Raw genomic sequence first — 22,903 nt, forward strand, 5'->3', positions numbered from 1 at the left:
CATTAGTCCCAGGGTCTCTCCAGGCACTGAGGGAGACCTCTACACTTCAAGGACAGAAAAGTACAAGAGAGAGTGGGGAACAGGGTTAGGGAAACCAGAAACGGAGGTGTCAGACATCTACCTCAGTGTCTTCTGTTCAGACACAGCATGGAAATGGACCAGCACACTTCAGCTCTATTCCTTAGGTACCAATGGGGATCTGCTAGTCACCATTCTGAGAGTCAGCAGGCCAACTGCTAAGGGGACAGACATAGACATTGTAGCAAGGCAGAACACCTACCAAACACTGCCAAAGGGGCTCTGATGTGAGACCTATCCAAGAACAGGCCTCACATGAGTCCAAACACAGATAGCACACAGACAAAACAAAAAACAAGTTACTTGTCAGTGAAGTTAAGATGCAGCCCAGTGGCAAATCTTGCTTAACATGCACAAGGCCAGCACCCATCCCCAGTGCTACATACTTATACAGGCTGCTCCAATGAGAGCAGAGACAGGAAATTGCTGGGGCTTGCTGGCTTCCAGCAGAGCTAAGAAAATGAAGCTCCAGGCTCAAGGAGAGACGCTATTTTAAATGAAGAGGTGGAGAGTGATAACGGCTGAGTCAGGAGGGTGTGAGTTACAGGGCCAAACACTGAGGCCTTGTCTCAAAAATAATACTCCTCATACCATACTGATCTGGAGGTTGGCCACTGGGAAACAAAATGTGGGACTCTGGCCAGGCGTGGTGGTGCATGCCTTTAATCCCAGCACTCGGGAGGCAGAGGTAGGCGGATCACTGTGAGTTAGAGGCCAGCCTGGTCTACACAGCAAGTCCAGGACAGGATAGCCAAGACTACACAGAGAAACCCTGTCTCGAAAAACCAAAATGAGGGACTTTGTACTTACCACAGAATTTTTCTGTGAAGCCTATAACTTCCTCTAAAAAATAAAGGTTATTTAAAAATAAGCTGAGGCTGCATCGATGACTTAGCAGTTAAGAGTACCTACTGCTCTTCCAGAGGATCTGGGTTCACTTCCCAGTACCACACGGCAGCTAACAACCACCTATAACTAAGGTCCAGGGGATCCATTACCTCTCTTGGCCTCTGTGTACTGCATGCATATGGTGCACGGGCATATGTGCAGGCAGAAATCCATACACATAGAATAAAAATAAATCTCAAAACAATTATAATGAAATAAAAATTGATCAACAGGCCAGGCATGGAAGTACATGCTCATAATTCTAGCACTTGGGAGATGGAGGCAGGTGGATCTCTGTGAGTTCAAGACTAGCCTGGTCTATGTAGACACCGTGTCTCAAACAAACAAACAAACAAACAAACAAACCCCCAAAATTTTACAAGGCAAAGGAGGGTAGTTGTAACCTATAGTTCTAACACCTAAGGATCTGATGAAGCAAGATCATTTAAACTCCAGTTCAAGGACAACTGAGGAGAGAGAAACAGACCTCTCTAGAAGATAAGATGGAGGGAGGGGTTTAGCTGGCAGGACTGTTTATTGCACAAGCCTGAAAACCTGGGTTTGACCTCAGAAATCCATTGTGAAGGAAGAAAAGTGACTTTTTCAAGTCCTCTGATCTCCACAATGTCCATGTGGCATGCACAAGTCCTATACACACAAAGATGCAGATAACTCATTTTTTAAAATATAGAAAAGTTTGTATGGGTAATAAAATAAGAGACAAAAACACAGGCAAATCTTGTGAACAAAAGCTTTACAAAGGGGCTGAAGAGATGGCTCAGAATTTAAGAGTACTGGCTGTTCTTCCAGAGGTCCTGAGTTCAATTCCCAGCAACCACATGGTGGCTCAAAACCACCTATAATGAGATCTGGTGCCCTCTTCTGGTATACAGGTATACATGCAGGCAGAACACTATATAAATAATAAATAAATATATCTTTTAAAAAAAGAAAAGAAATTACTCCATGGTACTCATAACACCAAATGCTAGCAAGGATATAGGTAGCCTTAGCCCCACTCTGTCCACAAACTGACCCAGCACAGCCACTGAACATTGAAGGGTTTTGAGACAGGGTTTCTCTGTGTAACAGAGCCCTGGCATCCTAAACTCACTTTGTAGAGTAGGCTGGCCTTGAACTCACAGAGATCCGCTTGTCCCTGTATCTAGTGTGCACCACCATACCCAGCCCTGGCTGCAGGTTTCCTAGACAAAGTACAAGCCCACCTGTAACCCACTATTCCAGTTTGAAGCATTTATTTGAGACAAACAAAATGGTTCACCCACAAAAGACTGCACAAGCATGCTTACAGCAACTTCATTCAAAATGGCCAAATAATGGGACCAACCCAGGGATCCATCAACAGAAGGCTAACCACTATCTTATAAATAAAATGACTCTAGTGTGAAAGCAACATAAGAAATACAAAGCTTGCCAAGTGACACAAACCTTGGAGCAAAGAGCTTAGGCAGTGTGCCTGTATTTAAAGTACATCCACAATAAGGCAGCAAGTCTCTAGTTGTAGGACAGAAGAAAAACGGCAGCCTTTGGGAGCTGGTGAGGCAGAGTCTGACTGAAGGGGCAACAGCAGACAGAGAGGCATGCAGATGTATATAAATTTTTCAGAACTCACCAAGCAGTAAAGGAAGGCCTATGCACTTTGTTTTATGTCAGTGTTACCTCCAGAGCTAACCCTGTTTATCTACAAGGCGGGGGCAGCTGGGTACACTGCGCTCTACAGCTTGTTTTGAAATGTGTCAGAAATAAGATGCTAAAGGACAGAGCTGATGGGAAGAGAAGGTGGCTGGGGTGGAGCTGCTCTGGGAGAGTATAACTGCTTTAACCCTGTGATGACTGGAAACCACTCAAATAAAGCTGTGGGAGAAAACTTATGTACTTCAAAAAGAGACTAGAATTCAATCTGCAACCAAAGTGGCGACTTTCTTTGGTGTGAAACCACCAGGCTGATAGGATGTGTCTGTGGAGTTCACAGAAAACTGAACCAGAGTCTGTTAGTGCCCTGGAGGCCAGCCCAGAGTTTCTCTAAATAACAGCCAGAGGCACTGAACCTCCAGCCCCCTTTGATAAACCCTCTGCTTTTAACATGGGTGCTGGTGTGTCATAGAAGTCAAGAGAAAAGTGAAAGTCTGACCAAAGCATGAACATGCAAGAACGCCAGTTTCCAAGGGGTAGGACCACTCTGTGACTCCATCTGAACCATACCATACTGACAGGTGGCAATTCTGTTCAACAAGCCTCTAGCTCCAGTTGTTAAGAAGAAACATAAACACAGCAAAGATTTTGAGAGACGAAAAACTGTTAGGCTGGACTCTCTGGAGGGCTGGAACAGGCCAGAGTGTGAGAGATTCCCTCGAGCCATCATACCTTTAACAAAGTCTGAAAATGCCACTACGCCAACCTGGCCCCATGGCAGCCAATGCTGGAGGCTGGGATCAGTCTCTCTGTAGAGAGCAGGTTAGTGGGCAACCACAACATGAGACTGGCTGTGCTTGGCAGAAGAAGCTCTGATTTAAACTTAGAAGCAGTCTTAAATTCGCCATAAAATTAAAGTGTAGAGATTTAAATGAAGCAGAACTAGAAAAAACATGGAACTTCTTTCTTGCTCTCTCTTTCCCTCTTTCCCTAGAAGCATGGAGGCCTGAGCCGAGGACTTGGCACAGACAGCTCTCTATCACTAAGCTCAATCTCTAGCCCATCCCTACATCTTCCAATTTGAGCTACAGGTAGGGTCCAAATTACACAATTATTATATTTTTTAAATATTTGTTTGTTTACTTATTTATGTATGAGTGCTCTGTCTGCACGTACACCTGCAGGCCAGAAGAGGGCATCATATCATGTTATAGATGGTTGTGAGCCACCATGTGGTTGCTGGAAATTCAATTTAGGACCTCAGGAAGAGCAGCCAGTGTACTTAAACTGCTGAGCCATCTCTCCAGCCCTGCCATCTCTAACTACCTAGACTAGACTATTCTGGAACTCACTCCAAGGTCCAGGTTGGCCTTGAACTTAAAATCCTTTTGCTTCAGCCTTTTGTGAAGTTGGGATTAAAAACTTGTATCACCAGGCCCAGCTATGAAATTTCTTTATACAGCCTCACATATAAAATGTTTCTACAGATATCCAAAGACAGAAATGAGAGAAATGGCCCTTTTATGTACAATCCAATAAAAAGTTCTGTGTCCATAACAGCCAGCAGATGCATGGGTTAGTAGGGAACCAGCCAACTAACACTGTCTCTACAGGACCCCAAGAAACAAAGAAGAGAAACTGGCCTAACACTCACCCTAGTCCGCCTCCACCGTCTCCTGGGCCCTCCTGCTTTGACCAACAGCCCTTTAACTGGACAGTCCTTCTAAGCCTGTGCATGGCGCCCTCTAGAACAGGAGCTCTCAGGATGCTCCATCAGGCAAAGGCCAGCCTGAGCTCCCTCTGTCTGAAGCCATGGTGAGCAATGCCTACAGGGCTCTGAACACCTGCTGCCTGTCATCAACACTGGGGTCTGCTGCCTATACAACACTAACACCTGAGCTCTACAAGAAGCTGACGGCTACTGGCTGTATGACATTTGCTTTCTGTTCTTTATATAACCCCAAATCTAGTGTCTACACCGTACTACCTGCTGTCTATAAAAAGCTGGAGCTTGTGCCCTCTATACCACTGGTGCATACTGTCCACACAACATGCGGATACTTGCTTCCTGCACAGAACTGATCCTTGTGCACACAGAACTGATGCCTGCTCTCTGGCAACATGACATGGAGGCATAAGGCTTTCCCTTCCCCTTCTCCCTGGGAAGACAACAGACTAAGAACCAAGGTTACCAAACTCTGGGGCAGAGGCAGAATTAAAACCAACATAGTTTGGCCTTGTAGCTTTTGGCCTAGCAGAGTACAGACCCCTCACCAGAGGGTGACGGAGACTTCACAGAGGCTCCCAGTGTGTGCTGTCTTGAGTCTCTGCACTGGGACCATGAAAGAGAAGCAAGCTCACAGTTCAGAACTTTTTTATCTGGATTCCTGAAACAGGAGCTAGAAGGGCTGAGGGCATCCTTCACAGCTGCCTAGGCCAAATTCATGGTCTGAACAGGGCCTAGAATGGCTTGAGTTACCCCAAGCCTCAGGCAGCCCCAACAACCAAGGGCAGGTTCTATGAGAATCCAGTCCTCAGGATATTATCTGCAGAGACTAACTGGCTTTAAAGCCAAATAAAACAGATGCTCTGGATGGTTTCTAATGTCTCAGGGCCTGCTGATGTGCTTCATTCATCCATCTCCTCAGGACTGGCCCCTCACCAGTAGCTCCTGCAATTCTGTATGTATGGCACACCTCAGACAACGGACACATCACACTACCCTAACAGAATATCTGTATAGCGTGGTGCTGCCAACGTGCCTCCGCAAGGCCTCTGCCTTGAAGACTAAGCCTCCTCCCTCCAGATCCAGAGATGCTAACTACCTGCTTCTATCTGCTCCATTCTATGTCTGTGCAAGCCAAGTTAGTTCACACTCAGGCCCCACTGCCAACGCGTGTCTCCTCTCCTCCCCCAACCACTGAAGAGAGGCACAGAACGTAGGTGGAAGCTGCAGAAGCCCACTCTGTGCTCATAGGACAGCAGCCAAGCAGTTTAGTCATCCACGCACAATCTGACAGAGGTTCCCCCTGCTGCCAGGGACAGCTGAGCCAGCCAAGGCAGGAAAGCCAGGCACCACTGATCTATTCCCAAGGTCTTCAGGTACCCTGCCCCAAAAAAACAGAGGACAAGAAAGTAGCAGACTGGTACTCACATGCCTCACTGGGAGACAGACTTAAAATTCAGTGGTCTCTAAACAACCAGACTTGAAGTATCAAGTTGCCCAAAACAGAGGCAGTCACTTCAAGTGACTCTACCCAATGTGCCCAGGTTCCCTGTTGGCACTGGTCAGCCTGAGCTGCCCCAGTGTTAGGGCTGGCTGGCTGCCTGGCAATAGGAGCGCTGCCAAAGATCTAAGTAGCTGTGTGATTGAAACGTATCATGAAGCAAACAGCTAAGCACTCGAGAGTTCTTACAGACCAGGATGCTCTGTGCCAGGGCTAGCTCTCCAACTAGCCTTGCCTGCATGGGTGCCAATCTCTTCAGATTTCCAGATATACTTTTCCAAACATTCGAGATATGACCAAATGTGACAGTGATAAAAAAATGGAGAGAGAACACTAAGAAATAAGACCAGGCTTACCTTTAAGCCTCATCCCTCAGTCTTCTGAGTAGCTGCTAATGCAGGCTATACCACCAGGTACACATGAGTCAAAGACTTAAACTGAGCTCAAAAAACAGCCCAGGATGGTCAGCACTTGGCAGATCTCTGAATTCATGGTCAGCCTAGTCTACCCAGCAAGCTCCAAGACAGCCAGGGTAGAAACTCTGAAAAGCTGACAGCTGGGTGTGGCCATTAATCCCAGCACTCAGGAGGTAGAGGTAGGCAGATCTCTGTGAGTTCAAGGCCAGCTTGATCTACAAAGTGAGTTCCAGGACAGGCAGGGCTCTTATACAGAGAAACCCTTGTCTCAAAACAACAACAACCCAACAAAAAGAAAGAAAGAGAGAGAGAGAGAGAGAGAGAGAGAGAGAGAGAGAGAGAGAGAGAGAAAAGATGGGTATCTTTTGATAAACTATCAACCATTCTGGTTTAAACCTACTGTTCTTGAGGATTATGGGTAGTGGCTGATGCCCAGGTAGAGGTGAACCATGAAGTCTAGGAGAGCCTGCCCATCATTTTCAGCAAACCATATAATTAGGTACCCAAAACTTGTTTAAAAAAACGGAAGGGGGAAAAAAAAAAGCAAACCCTGAAAGCCGCTTCAGGCCTATAGAACGTGCTGCTGTAGTAACTGCACAGGACCCGGAGGCACAGCCAAGAGGCCTCTCCGACGTAACAGCACAGGACCCCATGGGGCACAGCCAAGAGGCCTCTCCAGTGTAGTGAGGATGCATGTGGGAGCCAGTCAGCTTAGTAACACACCCTGAGCAGATCATTACTGCCTATCACACCGAACCATGTAGGCTCACTGGCCTCCTCCCCTGGGGGTGTCAGCTGTAGTGGGTCCTTGGCTTAGACCCACTGCCTCAGGCACCCATTGCAGGCTCCTGGCCACATGTAGGTCTACTGTAACAGCTTAGGTGTTCCAAATAAAGACAAGTGTAAGCAGAAGCACCCTCTTCCATGAATGTGCCTCACCCAAGTCGTATAGGAACAAATCTGGACACACAACTCAAGACAAGTACACTGGTCATACTTATCTTCTTGAAGGAAACAATGTCTCCTTGTATCTGCCCATCACACCTAGATGCTGCCTGAAACAGGTCAGGTCCTTCCCAGCCCTGATACCCCATCAACCTTCCACTACCCTATGAAGAGACTTGAAAACGGAGGGTGAGCCCACAAGGCCTGGTTCCTATATACCAGACGTAGGAGATCTCAGTTCCCCTAGGGTAAGGGACTGGAGTGTGGGCTGGCAGGCTGACAAGGGTGGGCACAGTGTGTGGGTGAAAGGTCCCAGCATAACCTGGTACTTACTGGGTCACAGTAGACACAATTTTGAGGATGCACAAGAAACAAAGTTGGGCAAGATGGCAAGCATGAGCCTGAGTATTGTAATAAGCCCTATTCCTTCTGCACGAGGACAGCTTGTGATTGGTCCCACACCCAGGATTCTCCTTCTGCTAGTGGGCTAACAGAATGACAAAAGAACCCCAAAGGGGCCTCAGCCCCTCCAAGCACAGAACTCTCCCAAGTACCACCTAAGGCAATCGGGAAAGGGCTGGGGTATGGGAGTGGGTCTTAGAGAACCAGGTGTCCCACAGCAGCATGGGCGAGCCAGGAGGTGATACACAGTACATGCCTACTAGGACAGCATTTCTGGTGCCAGAACCACTAAACCACAACAGACCAGCTGAGGGAAGTGACCCAAGAGCTCACCTACACCACTTCCTTAGGAAGTCAGGAGATGCCACGTCTGCACGGAATGGGCACAAAGACAGAAATACATGAAGCACACAAAGTGCTCTAAGAAGAAACATGAGACAGAAATGAAAGAACTTTGGGGCTGGGGAGGTGTCTCTGTATATAAAGTGACTGCCACACAAGCAAGAGGACCTGAGTTCAGAAGCCCAGCACTTACACAAAAGCTAGGTGTAGCAGTGAACGCCTGTAACCCCAGCATTCCAGGGGGTGAGGGAAGATAGCACATCCCAGGACTTGCTGGACAGCTCGTCTAGACAAAATGACAAGCTTCAGTGAAATATCCTGTCGCAAAAAATAAGCAGACAGAGGCCAGAGAGATGACTCAGTGGGTAGAGGTGTTTGCCACCACACCTGACAACCTGAGTTTGATCCTGGAACTTACAGGGTAGAACTGACAATCACAAGTGGCCCTCCTAACCTGACTTGTATACTATAGCACATGTGCTACCTGCAACCTCGCCCTCCCCACTTCAAAAATACAAGGACTGTGCTGAAAGATAAAAGTCTAGGAACTATCTCAAACCAAAAGGGTGAGTACACGATGGAAAGGAAGCAAAGATTACCTAACATTCAGACTGGGCAGGCAGGGCACACAAAATAGAAACAGGTAGAAATCAAGTAACCTAAGACAAGGTGCAGGTGGGACGAGGTCAGAGGGAGGGGCTGGAGAGAAAATGCCTTATGCTTATATATTTAAGCAGCAGCACACCCAAGTCCCTGGAGTGGTGGGGAGAATACACTCTAAGGAGTATGTATACGGTAGGAATGCATGGCTGATGGCACCGGAGGGTTAGGAGATGCTGAAGGACAAAAGAGGCACCTGACAGGTATGCCTGCAGAGCTGCAAAGGAAGAAAACAAAGCCAGAGATCATCAGCTGTCCTCCTCCTCCTCTGCCATCCAAAAGTGGCAGGGACTTAAGAGTCTAGCCTGACTACCCACTTTGGCAGCTGTGGTTGTTTGAATGAAAATGGCCCCAGAGACTCATAGGGAGTGTCATCACTGGAGGTATGGCCTTGTTGGAGAGAGTGGTGGGCTCAGAAGCTCCAACCAGGCCCCGTGGTCTTCCTGCTGCCTACTGGTCCAGCTGTAGAGCTCTCAGCTACCTCTCTAGCGCCATGTCTGCCTGTGTGCCACCATGCTCCCTGCCATGATGATAACTGATCAAACCTCTAAGCCAGCCCCAACTAAATGTCTTCTTTTATAAGAGGCGCCATCGTCACTGCCTCTCTTCACAGCAATAGAAACCCTAAGACAGCAGCTTCAAAAGGGAGCCCTGCATCAAGTTGGGAGGAGATATCCAATAAGGCAACACCAAACTCCTACAATTCCTAAATCAACCAAGAGGGGACTCCCCAAGCAAGGATATGAGGTGTGCCTTCAGTTCGGCAAACCAAGTAGAGGCAGGCAGCAATCACATGGGCCATCTTCCGTCCTCGGGTAAGATGCTTGCTTACAGCCATCTTGAAGAAGTTGAAGGCTGTGTCCAGGCAGTGCTGGTTCAGCTGCAGTTGGCTCCCCAGGTGGTGGATGTGGCGCCGCCCTAGGACAGAATACAGAATGACTCTCAGTCACAACTTTCTACTTAAAATTAATTATCACAGGTCCACCTTACAATTTAAGATTTGAGCAAAGCCTGTTAGTGTAATTTCATCCACTTTGGAGATTGAGGCAGGAGAACCACAATTTCAAGACCAGTCTAGGCCAGGCATAATGGCGCATGCCTTTTAATCCCAGCAGAGGCAGACAGATATCTATAGTTTGAGGCCAGCTTGGTCTGCATCATGAGTTCTAGGACAACCAATGCTACTCAGGGACCCTGTCTCAAACAAACAAACTAGCCTGGGCTACAGAATAGATTAAAAGCCAGCCTAGAAACTAGGCATGGTGGTACACGCCTTTAATCCCAGCACCTGGGAGGCAGAGGCAGGAGGATTTCTGTGAGTTTGAGGCCAGCCTGGTCTACAAAGTGAGTCCAGGACAGCCAAAGTGACACAGAGAAATCCTGTCTTGAAAAACAAAAACAAACAAACAAATAAAGCCAACTTAGAAAACTTGGTGAGACTCTCTCTTAAGTCAAACTAGGGACTGGAGAGATGGCTCAGAGGTTAAGAGCACTGGCTGCTCTTCCGTACAACCTGGATTTGATTTCCAGTATTCATACAATACACAGACATACATACAAACAAAATATCCATACACATAAAATAAGAAATGTTTTTAAAATAAAATGAGGTTGCAGATGGAGATTAGTGATAAAATACTTGCTTAAAACACACAAGGCCTTAGATTTAATATTTCAATAATCTGAAAAAAAGACAGATGACAGATAATAGTGATAGATTTATCTTTGTCCTAAGTTTTTAATTCAGTTTGTACATTCCAATCAATTTTCATTATGAACACCAAAATATTAATTTCCTGATTTTTCACATGCCATAAAGCCCTGTTCCTGACACACAGCCTTTTGGCTATGCCTCTTTTGGAGATTCCCCGAGGCCTGGAGTATCTGGCAGGAATGGGTCTCCCACAGCTATGTGCAAAGCACCATTTTTGTTTTAACAGCACAAGACTCAAGCCATCTTCCTGGCTTCCCAGGAATGGTCTCTCTGCCTAGTCAGCCCTGGACAAGCCCTGGATAGGCTTTACTCCAAGAGCAAGCAGCTTGGCCAGACAAACTGGCAGCCTAGTGAGCTATTCCCTGTACACTTGCAGAAGCAGCAGCAATGGCAAAGCCAGGCATACTACCAGGCCCTCATAAGGACTGCAGAAGCACCTGCAGCTGGGAGGCTGTGTCTGTGTGTATTCACTGCACTGCAGAGAGGAGACTCGTGGTCTCTACCTACATGATAAGCACAAAGCAAAGACACCCTGAAGCCCAGTGGTGTAGCTTTGTGGGAGAGCTGCTGATACCAGCTCTCAGTGCAGACTTGTGGGTGGGTACCAGGGATAAAGAGTCCTCCAGACACAAGGAATACCGTAGGACATGGGGATGGCAAGCACTGTCGCCAGAGATGTCTAATCCCACTAGCATCTTCAGGTCCTTCTCTGACACTGTAGGCAACCTCCATCTCATCCACAAAATGTTAGATACTGGCTTCTCTGGGTCTTTGATAAGGACTGAGGGCTAGCACACTACTCACAGCCAACGGGGACAATAACACATTTCAAGGCACGACTAACACCTAACCAACTGCACAAAAATCAGCTCTTTTTGTTTTATTTTGGAGGTTTTTCCCCCTCTTTCTTTCTTTCTTCCTTTTTTCAAGACAGGGTTTCTATGCAGCCCTGGCTGTCCTGGACTTGCTTTTATAGACCAGGCTGGCCTTGAACTCATAGAGATCTGCCTGCCTCTGCCTCCCAAGTGCTCGGATTAAAGGCCTGCGCACCATGCTCTGCTTTTTTTTTTTTTTTTTCCCTTTTCTTTCTTTATTTTCCCCTCAAGATTTGCTTGTTATTATGTATACAATGTTCTGCCTGCATGTACACCTGTAGGCCACAAATAGGCATCAGATCAGATTATAGATGGTTGTGAGGCACCATGTGGTTGCTGAGAATTGAACTCATGACCTCTGGAAGAGCAGTCAGTGTTCTTAACCACTGAGTCATCTCTCCAGCCCTTTTAAAAAACTTTTTCGAGACAGAGTTTCCTAGTATAGCCCTGGCTATACTGGACTTACTTTGTAGACCAGGTTGGCCTTGAATTCACAGAGATCCACCTGCCTCTGTCTCCCAAGTGCTGAGATTAAAGGCCTGTGCCACTGTGCCTGGCTAAAAGATCAGCTACTCTTATCAGCACACAGTAATAACACACCAGAGACAGCTAAGGCTACTCTGGGTCCAGAAACCGACAATTTGCAAACAGTAGACTACACTAAGCTGGAGCCCAGGCCCACTAGCCATCTAAATTCTACAACGCAGGTAAGACAGTTCTTCTCTACAGCCCATTGCTCAAGGCTAGACCTATTCTAAAGCCTCACAATCCCAGGCTAGGGCTTGCCAGCATCCCATGAACAGGATCATACAATAACTGTAACTGATACAAAGCAGCTGAAGATACTCTTTATGACAGTGTTCCTGACAGCAAAAAACACTGACCCTTTCACACTGAGGTAGGTTGACTCTTGTTTTTAAACACTGTTTTATTTGGGGTATTGAAGTCTCTACCTCCCTTCCAACAACCCCTTAACTTCTCCCGGCTGTTCAGGGTCAACTGGGTTCTTTTGAGGATAATACCAATCTTCTTCAATAGCAAATGCAGCAAGCAGTCTCCTCTGAGCCACTGTGTTGAAACCTTCCTCTCTATTTCCAAGCTGCCCATTACGAGCTGGCAAAGACCACGCCCCACAGGAGGCCATTATGAGCTGTGGACAAACTAAAGCCCGAACTAAAACTCCCCACTTGGGATTAAAACAAAAACATTTAGCAGGGCGTGGTGGTACACACCTTTAATCCTAGCTTGGGAGGCAGAGGCAGAAGGATCACTTTGAGTTCGAGGCCAGCCTGGTCTACAAAGTGAGTCCAGGACAGCCAGGGCTAAACAGAGAAACCCTGTCTCAAAGAAACAAAACAAAACAAAAAAACAAAAACAACAACAAAAACCCATTTATATAACATAACTGAGTTTACAAAGAAACTAAAACTTCCATTACAAAGGTTAGCAACGAGTCAAGCCTATCCACTCTCAGCAATTCTGAGAAGCCTACAACATATGACAAAAAAATAAATAAATAAATAAATAAAATAAAAAAAGAAAAGAAAAAGAAAAAGAAAAAAAAGAGCACAGCTTTGAGAATAAGTGAGAACAAAGGTGGGAAGCAAGTCTGCTCACAGCCTGTGTGATTGCTAAAATAAGAAACTGTACAAGTTCACAGTTTTAGGTCAATATCATAAGTTCTATAATTTGATCTACAGATTCAATACGACCCCAACCAGATTCTTGTCAGGCTTCCCTTTGGACAGATACCAAGATAACTACAAAACTGAAACTATAAAGACTCAACTCAATGAAAAGAGAAGCCCAGAAGATTTAGTGTCATCGAGGAACCATATTCCCCACAACGATCAGGAAGCAGAGGCAGGCGGATTGCTGTGAGTTCAAGGCCAGTCTGGTCTACAAAGTAGGTCCAGGACAGCCAAGGATAACACAGAGAAACCCTGTCTCGAAAAACAAACAAACAAAACAACAACAACAATAACAAAAGCAACAACAAAAGAGAATCCCCTTAAGCCCCAGCTGATTTCCTGGCAGAAATTGGACACAAACAGACTCAAGGGATGTAGTGGGGCAGGCCTTGTGAGCCCAGAACTGGGTAAGGCAAAGGGTATCATGAGTCTTAGGCCAGCCTAGGCTACACAGCAAGACTCTGTCTCAAAAAAGAGAAGGAAGAAGGAAGGAAGGAGGGAAGGACGGATGAACCAACCTATAGAGCGATTCAAGAAACTCAGAATAGGGGCTGGAGAGATGGCTCAGAGGTTAAGAGCACTGGCTGCTCTTCCAGAGGTCCTGAGTTCAATTCCCAGTAGCCACATGCTGGGTCACAACCATCTACACAGGGATATGATCCCCTCTTCTGGCAAGCAGGTATACACCACACAGATAGAGCACTCATATATTAAATAAATCCTTAAAGTTAAACAAACAAACAAAAACCTCAGAATAATCAAAACAGCACCCCTAAGAGAAGAAGTATATACACCTCCCAAATTCAAACTCACCACAACGCTAGCAGCCAAATGAGAAAAACATACAGACCAGCACAGCAGAACAGTCTGGAAATGACTCTCAACAAGGGAGGGTGTCACCTGGGAAAATACAGTCTGGATATGCACACATAAAATGGACCCAGCCTCTCACCACATGTTCTAACTCATAAGGACCAACTCCCAAACACAACAGGCAGCCCAGACAGTCAAACCCAGACTAAAGAAGCTATAAGCACCAGCTTGAAGAAGGGGATGCATGCCCACCATGATCACACCTATGAAGGCTGGTGCATGCACACCATGACCACACTATGGAGGCTGGTGCATGCACACCATGATCACACCTATGGAGGCTGGTGCATGCACACCATGATCACACCTATGGAGGCTGGTGCATGCACACCATGATCACACCTCCAGAGGCCAGAGTCAGGCATTGGGAGGGCCCTCTATTGATCTGCACCTTGTCAGTTTTTTGATACAGAGTCTCTCATTAAATCTGGAGTTTGCCACCAGGTGTGGTGGCGCACACCTTTAATCTCAGCACTTGGGAGGCAGAGACAGGTGGATCTCTGTGAGTTCGAGGCCAGCCTGGTCTACAAAGTGAGTCCAGGACAGCCAAGGCTACACAGAGGAATCCTGTCTCAAAAAAAGAAAATAAGATAAAATAAAAAAGTTGGGGGCTGGAGAGGTAGCTCAGAGCACTGTCTGTTCTTCCAAAGGTCCTGAGTTCAATTCCCAGCAACCACGTGGTGGCTCACAACAATCTATAATGAGATCTGGTGTCCTCTTCTGGAGTGCAGGCATACATATGGGCAGAATATTGTACAAATAATAAATCTTAAAAAATAAAAATAAAAAAGTCTGGAGTTTCCCATTTTGGTTACAGTGACTGTCCACTGAGGCTCTAGAATCCAACTGTCCTGTCTCTCCAGTGCCAGGGTTACAGGCTCAGGTCATGATGCTCAACTCAGGACCCTAACTCAGGACCTTATCTCCGCACAGCAACCACTATTGTATATCATCAAATAATGAGAAAAACAAAAGTAGTGAAAAGACAGCTCATGTAACAGGAGAAAATTTTCCATAATATATATATCTGGTTAAAAAAATAAAAAAACCAAAAACCTCATAGAGGGTAGCAAGATGGCTTAGGGGCTAAAGGTGCTTGTGGTCACAACCAATAATCTGAGTTCAGCCTCCAAATTCACACAGAGGAAAGAGAGACCAACCTCCTGCAAGTTCTCCATAAATGTGCCATGGTAAGCACACACACATACATATATAAATAAATGTAAATAAATAGATATTTTTAAAGACTTACAACTAAAACCAGGTGTATTGGCACACATCCTTAATCCCAGAACTTGAGAGGCAGAGACAGGCAGATCTCTGTTGAGTTCAGGGCCAGCCTGGTCTATATAGAGTTCCAAGACAGCCAAAGCTACATAGAAACCCTATCTCAAAAAACAAAACAAAACCTTGTAGCTAAAATATACAAAGAACTTTTTCTTTCTTATGTATATGACTACACTGTCTTCATGCACACCAGAAGAGGGCACCAGATCTCATTATAGATGGTTGTGAGCTGCCATGTGGTTGCTGGGAATTGAACTCAGGACCTCTGGAAGAGTAGCCAGTGCTCTTAACCGCTGAGCCATCTCTCCAGCTCCTACAAATTCAATAAAGGCAAATAACCTAATTAAAAACAAGCAAAGGATCAGACAGACATTTCTCTATTCTGATGCTTTCATAAAACAGTAAAAATGTCACTTGTGCCAGGTCAAACTGTTACAAACTTTCTGGTTCTATGCCTATCTCCAAGAGATCAGGAACAAACAGCTGCAGGCTGGTTCCATCTGAGGGCCCTTCACTGAGGGGAGCTGTAATGGAACTTTTGGTTTCTTTGTAAACTCAGTTATGTTATGTGAATATGTTTTTGCTTTAATCCCAACTGTGGGATTTCAGTTTGTGCTTTAGTTTGTCCACAGCTGATAACTGTTTCATGAGGGGCGTGGTCTTTGCCAGCTGGTAGCACCTGCCTTATGTGGCATGGATGGCGTGGTCAAAGACTCTGAGGAAAATAAATATGAGAGCCTGGAGAGAGAAGGTGGGGGGGGGGGCGCTAGTATGTGGTGTATAGCAGTTTGGAGAGACCAAGGACTGGCGTGGTGGAAGGAGAGAGACATTTCAACATGGTTCAGAGGAGACTGCTTGCTGTGTTTGCTGTAGACGAAGATTGCTCTTGCCTCAAAAGAATCCAACTGACCCTAAACAGCTGAGAGAAGTAAAGGGGTCTGCACCCCTCTCCTGACTTCTTTCTCCCTTATCCAGCGTTAAGAGGTTGGTGGAAAGGAGGTAGAGGCTTCAATACCCCTAAGAAAATAGAGTTTAAAAACAAGCATCAACAGGGGGCCTAACAAGAGCTGCAGAATGCGTAGAAGAGGGGACACGCTAGGAACCACTCCTCCCAGAGTGCTACTGGCCCTGGACTATAAGGGTGGCAAAAAGTAGTTGGCCACAAGGTAGGACATGGGATAGACAGAGTGGGCACTGCAAAGTCTGGTAGATTCTTACCCTCAACCGCAGTGTCCTGTCCCACCACCTCCCTCTCCTATCCCACCCCATGGCCAGCAGCATTGAAGTGGGCAATACCATTCTGTAGGGTCTGTGCTCTTGATTCCTTTCCCAAGTTCACGTGGAAGCCACCGCCTAGGGTTGGGGTTTTGCCCGCACCTGGAAATATAAAAAAGTGAGGTTAGCTAGAGCCTAGCAGACAAGCCCCACAGCCCTTTACTGACTGAGCAAAGCAAGACCCAGCTTTCCAACAGGGAAGAGCAGCGGGATGAGAGACTTTGCTCTGCCTATCCAACATCTGTGGCCTTGGCCAGAGGCACCCAAACCTTTAAAACAAAGCAAACCAACAGGGGCTGATGAAATGGCTGAGTAGCTGGAAGCTCTTGTCTCCAAGCTCGATGCCTGCAACTCACACTGGTTCTCCAAGTGTTCTTCTCCACACATGCACCATGATACCTCCCCCAAATAAATGTAATTTTTAAAAAGAACAAGAAAAATACTTTATTGCTCTAATCAAAACGAATGTGTGTTTTGTTTGTTTTGGTTTAAGACACAGTTTCTCTATGTAACCCTGCTCACTTTGTAGAGCAGGCTGGCCTCGAACTTAAAGAGATCCGCCTGCCTCTGCCTTCCTAGGGCTGGGATTACAGGTGTAATCCCACCACACCCAGCACCAGGATATGTGCTTTTAATACAAGTCACTCATAGGATCTAGAAAGAGCGAGCTCTTTTTTTTTTGGTTTGGTTTTTGTTTGTTTGTTTGTTTGTTTTTGTTTTTTGAGACAGGTTTCTCTGTGTAGCTTGGCTGTCCTGGACTCTCTTTGTAGATCAAACTGGCCTCAAACTCTCAGTGATCCACCTGCCTCTGCCTCCCGAGGGAATGCCATCAATGCCTGGCCTAAGAGCAAGCTCTTAAAGAGGATTCAAAATTGCTTCACAGACAGTTCTCAACTGCCTGTGACTCCAGTTCCAGGGAGAGCTGGCACCTGAGGCCACTGTGGGCATTTGCACTAACGTGCACATAGCCATACACAAATGCACACATAATTTAGAAAAATAAAAAGATCCTAAAAAACACAAAAATTGGGCTGTAGAGATGCTTAGAGGTTAAGAGCTCTGGCTGTTCTTCCAAAGGTTCTGAGTTCAATTCCCAGTAACCACATGGTGGCTCACAACCATCTATAATAAGACCTGGCGCCCTCTTCTGGCAGGCAGGCACACAAGGAGACAGAATACTGTATACATAATAATAAATAAATAAAGCTTAAAAACAAAAACACCCACAAAAACTACATTACACTTAAAAACAATGGTGGCATGAGACAGGCTGGGTATGGTGACTCAGGTCTGTGATCAGGCAGCCAAGTGACAACACGGCAAGGCTTGCCTCACTCTCCTACTGTACCCGCACCCTTGCACCCCCCCCCCCTTACCCCATGCCAAAGAAAAGACTTCTACTTCAATTGAATGCTTACTGCAGTCTTTGCGCTCCTCCACTCCAGACCCACAGAGCAGTCACTACCACTTCCACAGACACAATCGTACCCCCATGCTGGGAACCCCACACTTATGGTTGGGCCGTCGTTCTATCTGTACTGGCCCTAAGAACTACCTTCTGACTACTGCTCCTGCCACACCTCCACGTGTGTGCAGCAAGAGGAAATGTGGTGTAAAAAGCGGTTACTCCTCAAATGTCACACCAGGTGCTAGCTGACTCAGGCTCCCAGCAAGTGTGAAAGAAGAAAAGGCAAATGTGCCCTCTAGATGGCGCTGCTGACCCTCAATGTCAGCTGCTCTCTACTACAAACACTGGGCATTTCTCTTCTCTCTTCTTCCTTCCAGACCAGGTTTCACTGTGTAGCACAGGTTGACCTAGAACTCTGCCTCCCAGTGCTAGGATTACAGATAAACAACACTATGCCCAGCAGGCTGGAAGTATAGCATAGATGGGTTTGGAAGAGCGTGGCCCCTAATGGTCAATGAATGGTCAAGGAAGGAAAGGAAGATGTACTCTGATTTAGCACAGGATACAGAGGGGTCAGCTCAAGACAGTGTGAGTACAGACAGACTGGACATGCTTTGGAACAGGAAATACTACCCTCACATGCTAGACCAGACCTAGGAAGAGGGCCAAGAGACCTCAGTGTCCAGAAAGGCTAGCCCATAACGCTGTCCTTCATTTTTCTCAGAGTCCCCAGATTAGAAAGTCTTTACAACTCTATTGGCTTGACATAGAAGGCTAGAGACTCTGAGGCCAGACTGGGCTACAAAGCAAGTCCGGGACAGCCAAGGCTACACAGAAAAAAACCCTATGAAAAAAAAAAAGTTCTGTGGGGCTGAAGAGATGGCTCAGAGGTTAAGAGCACTGACTGCTCTTCCAAAGGTCCTGAGTTCAATTCCAGCAACCACATGGTGGCTCATAACCATCTACAATGAGATCTGGTGCCCTCTTCTAATGGGCAGGTACACATGCGAGCAGAATATGTATAAATAATAAATACATAAAGTTTAAAAAAAAAAAGTTCTGGCTAGTGGGCTGGGAAGTACCTGCCCCACACATGAGGCTCTAGGTTACACCAGGGAACCTCAGGAGTATTCCCAGCCTACCAACAACGTTTGCTGCTCCCAGTATAGGGGAGGACGAAGCTGAGGAGACAAGAGCCACAGGAGGCAGCCTGGTGCAGGAGCTCTCTCTGCAACAAGCATTCTGAAAGTAGTTCCAAGTCTTGAGAAGGGTGCATTAGCACAGAGGTCTTCATCCACTGACAGAGGGAGGCCTCAGAGGGCCATGGCACCTGCTGGGGAATGTGTGTGTATAACATGGAAACCCTGCTTTGCCCCTACCATCCTTGCTCATAAAGCCCAGACTCTCATGGTACAGCTCAAATCCCAGCTTCTCCAGCTACCCACTGCCTTGCATTTGGTATCTGAGCCTGTGGTCCTGAAGCCCACTATTTCCCTTGGCACAGGCTACTTAAAAAGGCCAGGTACAGGGTGCCATGAACCACTGCTGTAGGACTCTCATCACTCCCTTTGGGGTATTAGGCACATATCCTAGAGCAGACTCTTACGTGTCCAGCTTAGGCTGTGGTAAGCAAGGACACCTAGGGAAGATAGGTGTTTTAGAACCTATGAGATACCCACCAATGAGAAAACAGAGCTTTAAAATGAAGCTGGAGGAAGGGCAAGATGAGCAAGGAAAACTAGGGACCTATGAGGGCAGGAAATGGGACAAGTCATTTGTTTCCAGCCCATGTGGTCATGCTAATTAATGGGGTTGGGGTGCAGGGTAGGCAGGTAGCCATGTGAAAGATGGCTGTTCAAAGCAGCTGACACCTCTCTCCTGTATACCCTGTCCGACCAAGGCTAAGGATCCACGGACCCACAACGCATTCCCATGGGCACCCGTGGCTGGTTGCTGGAGTGCTGCTCCCTGAAGAGCTATCCTGATGCCACCTACGAGCCCATCTGAGCTTTCTGCTCAATGCCTCTGAGCATGATTTCTTAGGATGCACGGTGAGACCTCACTCCACCCTGGCTCCACACTATTTCCCTGGTGTTATGAGGGAACAGAGCGCAAAACATTGTCACCAAGCCATGGATGCACCTAGAAAAATGCTGCCCTAGATGTCTGCTCTGACTAGTACTGTTATCACTCCAACAAGGCATCAACACCCAAGGCTGATGGATGGTAAACTGCAGACCAATATCCCAAGTAAACAGAGTCAGAAATCTGCAAACATGCCCAAAGGATAATACCTCAGGAGAGCTTAGCTCTGGAACTCACAGCAGATCTGAGAACCTGCCACAGGGGTTGGGGAGATGGTCCCGTGGATTAAATGCTTGCTGTGCAGGCATGACCACAGTTCAGATTCCCAGAACCCAGCCACCTTTAACTCCACCAACTGGAAGGCTGAGCGTGGGAATCCCTTGGGCAAACCGTCTAGCTAGAGTAGCCTGGATTGGTGAGTTCCAAGTTCAGTGAGAGACCCTGCCTCAATAAATAAGGTGTAGAATTACCAAGGAAAGGACTCAATGCCAACTTTGGGCCTACTCACTCATGTACCCACACACGTGTACCTGCACATGCATGTGCATCGATACACACACAAACACTACAACACACACAGTCAGCCACACAGGGCATGGTGGTGATGCATGCTTGCAATCCCAGCGTTTAGGAGGCTGAGGCTGAAAGACTTCAAATTCAACGCTTCCCTGGACTACTGATTAAACTCAAAGCCTGCCTGGACAACTTGGCAAAGCCCTGCGGGCTCAGTGGCAGAGCACTTGCTTAGCATGAGCAAGACCTGCGTTCTGGCCGGAGGACCACATACACACGACACATATCAAACAAATACACAGTTACTCTACAGTCCCCAAAACGGAGACAAACGCTGGATGGCTCACAGTATCTGATCTCAAGACATTAGAATGTAAACAAAATGTAAGGATGGACACAAGACAGAACCCGGAAGCAGGCCCACACAGATGACATACAGTGATCTCTGCTGAAGGAACAATGGTAACTCCATGTTTAAAAAAAAAAAAAGCCGGCGTGGTGGCTCATGCCTATAATCCCAGCACTCCTGTGAGTTCGAGGCCAGCCTGGTCTACAAAGCGGGTCCAGGACAGCCAAGGCTACACAGAGAGACCCTGTCTCGAAAAACCAAAAAAAAAAAAAAAAAAAAAAAAAAAAAAAAGAAAGAAAGAAAGAAAAAGAAAAAAGAAGCCTTCCAGCAAATTGTGCAGAAAAAAACAGGATCTCCACACGCAAGAAAGGAACATCGGCCTGCACATCACACTTTCCACAAGGCTTAACTCAAAATGTGGCATAGGCTTCCATTGGTATAAGGATTTGGGAGCTATTTAGTATGCCAGAAGCCCTGGGCTAGATGGGGGAGGGCGGGTAACTATATAAACATATAAATAACTTTTAATAGACAAATGCGGTGACTCAAACAAAGACATTTTAGGTTCATGACAAAAGAAAAATTAAGAAAGAAAAGACAAGTTGGAATGCTTCAAAATATAAAACCTTTGGTCAAATGAGTTAACTTCTGCTTCATGAATCACATATACAAAGAAGGATTTGGAAGTAGACCACACCAAAGACTCCGACACTTAACGGTTAGGAAACAAACACTAATTAAATCATAATAAAGACTTAGGTGACTGGGCAGAGAATTGAGGCTGGGCGTACCTATTTCACAGCCCTTGTCAATGCACACTGTCAGTGGCCAGCCGGGGAAAAACTGAACGTGCATCAACTGCGAACCTCAAAACCGTGCCTACCAGAATCCAGAACCCAGCTCGACCGTCTCCGTTGGACCAGACCGGGACTTTTGGACCGCGCAGATCGCAGAGCTAACGTCGGCGTACGGGACGCGGCGGAGAGCTGGCTGCAAGTGCCTGGCCTGGCCCTGCCTCAGTTTCCCTGCCCGCCTGCCCACGGCCTGTCGCAGGACATCCGCTTCAGCTTCCCAGCCGGCCTCGACTTTTTACTCATCTCGCATACTCAGCCCTGCCCGCCCCACGGTCTCCCCGAGCTGCGGGACCCACCGTCGAGAGACACGAACTGGCCGACCGCCGACGAGCCTCCGCCGCTGTTCTCCACGAACTGCACCTCGGACACGATGATGTTGTCCTCCAGCACCGAGCCGCAGCCCGTGCACACCGCGTCGCCGCGCGCCGCGTCTAGCTCGATGTCCGTGCCGCCGCAGCCGCGGCACACGCGGCCCGTCATGTCGGAGCCCCGTGGCCCCGCCGCCGGCCCCTCCCCCGCCGCCCGGCCGCCCCGCCGCCCGCTCTCCGCCCGCGGCCCTCAGCCCGCAAGGCCCTTCGCGCCGCCTCCGCCTGCGCCGCGCTCTCGCGAGGCCGCCGGCGCCACGCCCGCCGATTCGTCGCGGCAGATTCGCCTCGTGCGTCCGGGCCGCGCCGCCTCCAACGGCCGCGCCCGCGGGACCGGGAAGGGAAGTCGAAGAAGCGTCCTGAGGCTGGGACCGAACAGCCGACCTCCCGGCCGGCCCGGAGCGACGCTCCGAACCAGCAGCCCCGCAGACCTCGCGGGCCAGCAGCGGGGCGGGCGGGGAGGGCGGGGCCGCGGGCGGAGCCTAAGCGGAGCGGACGGTCAATGAGCAGACTCTGCAAACAAAGTAGTGGGAAGGGCTTGTGGGCGGTAACTTGAAGCGGCCAAGGCCCGGCCCAGGGTTATGGTGGCTCCAGCAGCGATTGGCACAATGGGCCTGGAGGGCGGGCGAAGTGGGAGGGGCCTGGCGAGTAAGCGTCCTCTTGCAAGATCAAGGGGGGTGCGGGGCCAGGTTGTGCGAGGGGCGGAGAAATGTTCTCAGCTGCACCCTCCCTTCCCCCTAGATGGAACGCTTGGTACCCCCTTAGCGCTAAGTTTCCCCCCGGGCTCCCCATTTCCTGGGTAGGTGGTGAGCTCCGACGGAATGGAGCCAACGCAGGGCCCTCTGGATCTGCAGGTGCGGCTCACCATCTGCCTGGCAGCCCTTGACAAGTTTTAGCACGACCACAGGTCGGAAACAGTTAGACTCCAGGATGTCACAGGAGCTCAAACTAAATTAGATTAGAAAGGACCTTTTCCTGGGTAAGCAGAAGCATTGTAAATGTG

General features: G+C 47.8%; 1 protein-coding gene across 1 annotated transcript in view; it reads right to left on the reverse strand.

Annotated features, from left to right (window-relative positions):
* Brf1 (BRF1 RNA polymerase III transcription initiation factor subunit) overlaps positions 1 to 22,032 on the reverse strand; it is a 48,424-nt gene extending 26,392 nt beyond the window's left edge. The window contains exons 1-3 of the mRNA XM_051152394.1: positions 21,832 to 22,032; positions 16,348 to 16,428; positions 9,356 to 9,529 (exon numbers count right to left, since the gene is read on the reverse strand). Coding sequence (XP_051008351.1) covers positions 9,356 to 9,529; positions 16,348 to 16,428; positions 21,832 to 22,015 — 439 coding nt within the window. The 5' untranslated portion in view covers positions 22,016 to 22,032. The remainder of the gene's footprint in view (positions 1 to 9,355; positions 9,530 to 16,347; positions 16,429 to 21,831) is intronic.
* Positions 22,033 to 22,903: the final 871 nt, after the last annotated feature.

The sequence above is a fragment of the Acomys russatus genome, chromosome 1, assembly GCF_903995435.1.
Source record: "Acomys russatus chromosome 1, mAcoRus1.1, whole genome shotgun sequence".
NCBI lineage: Eukaryota > Metazoa > Chordata > Mammalia > Rodentia > Muridae > Acomys > Acomys russatus.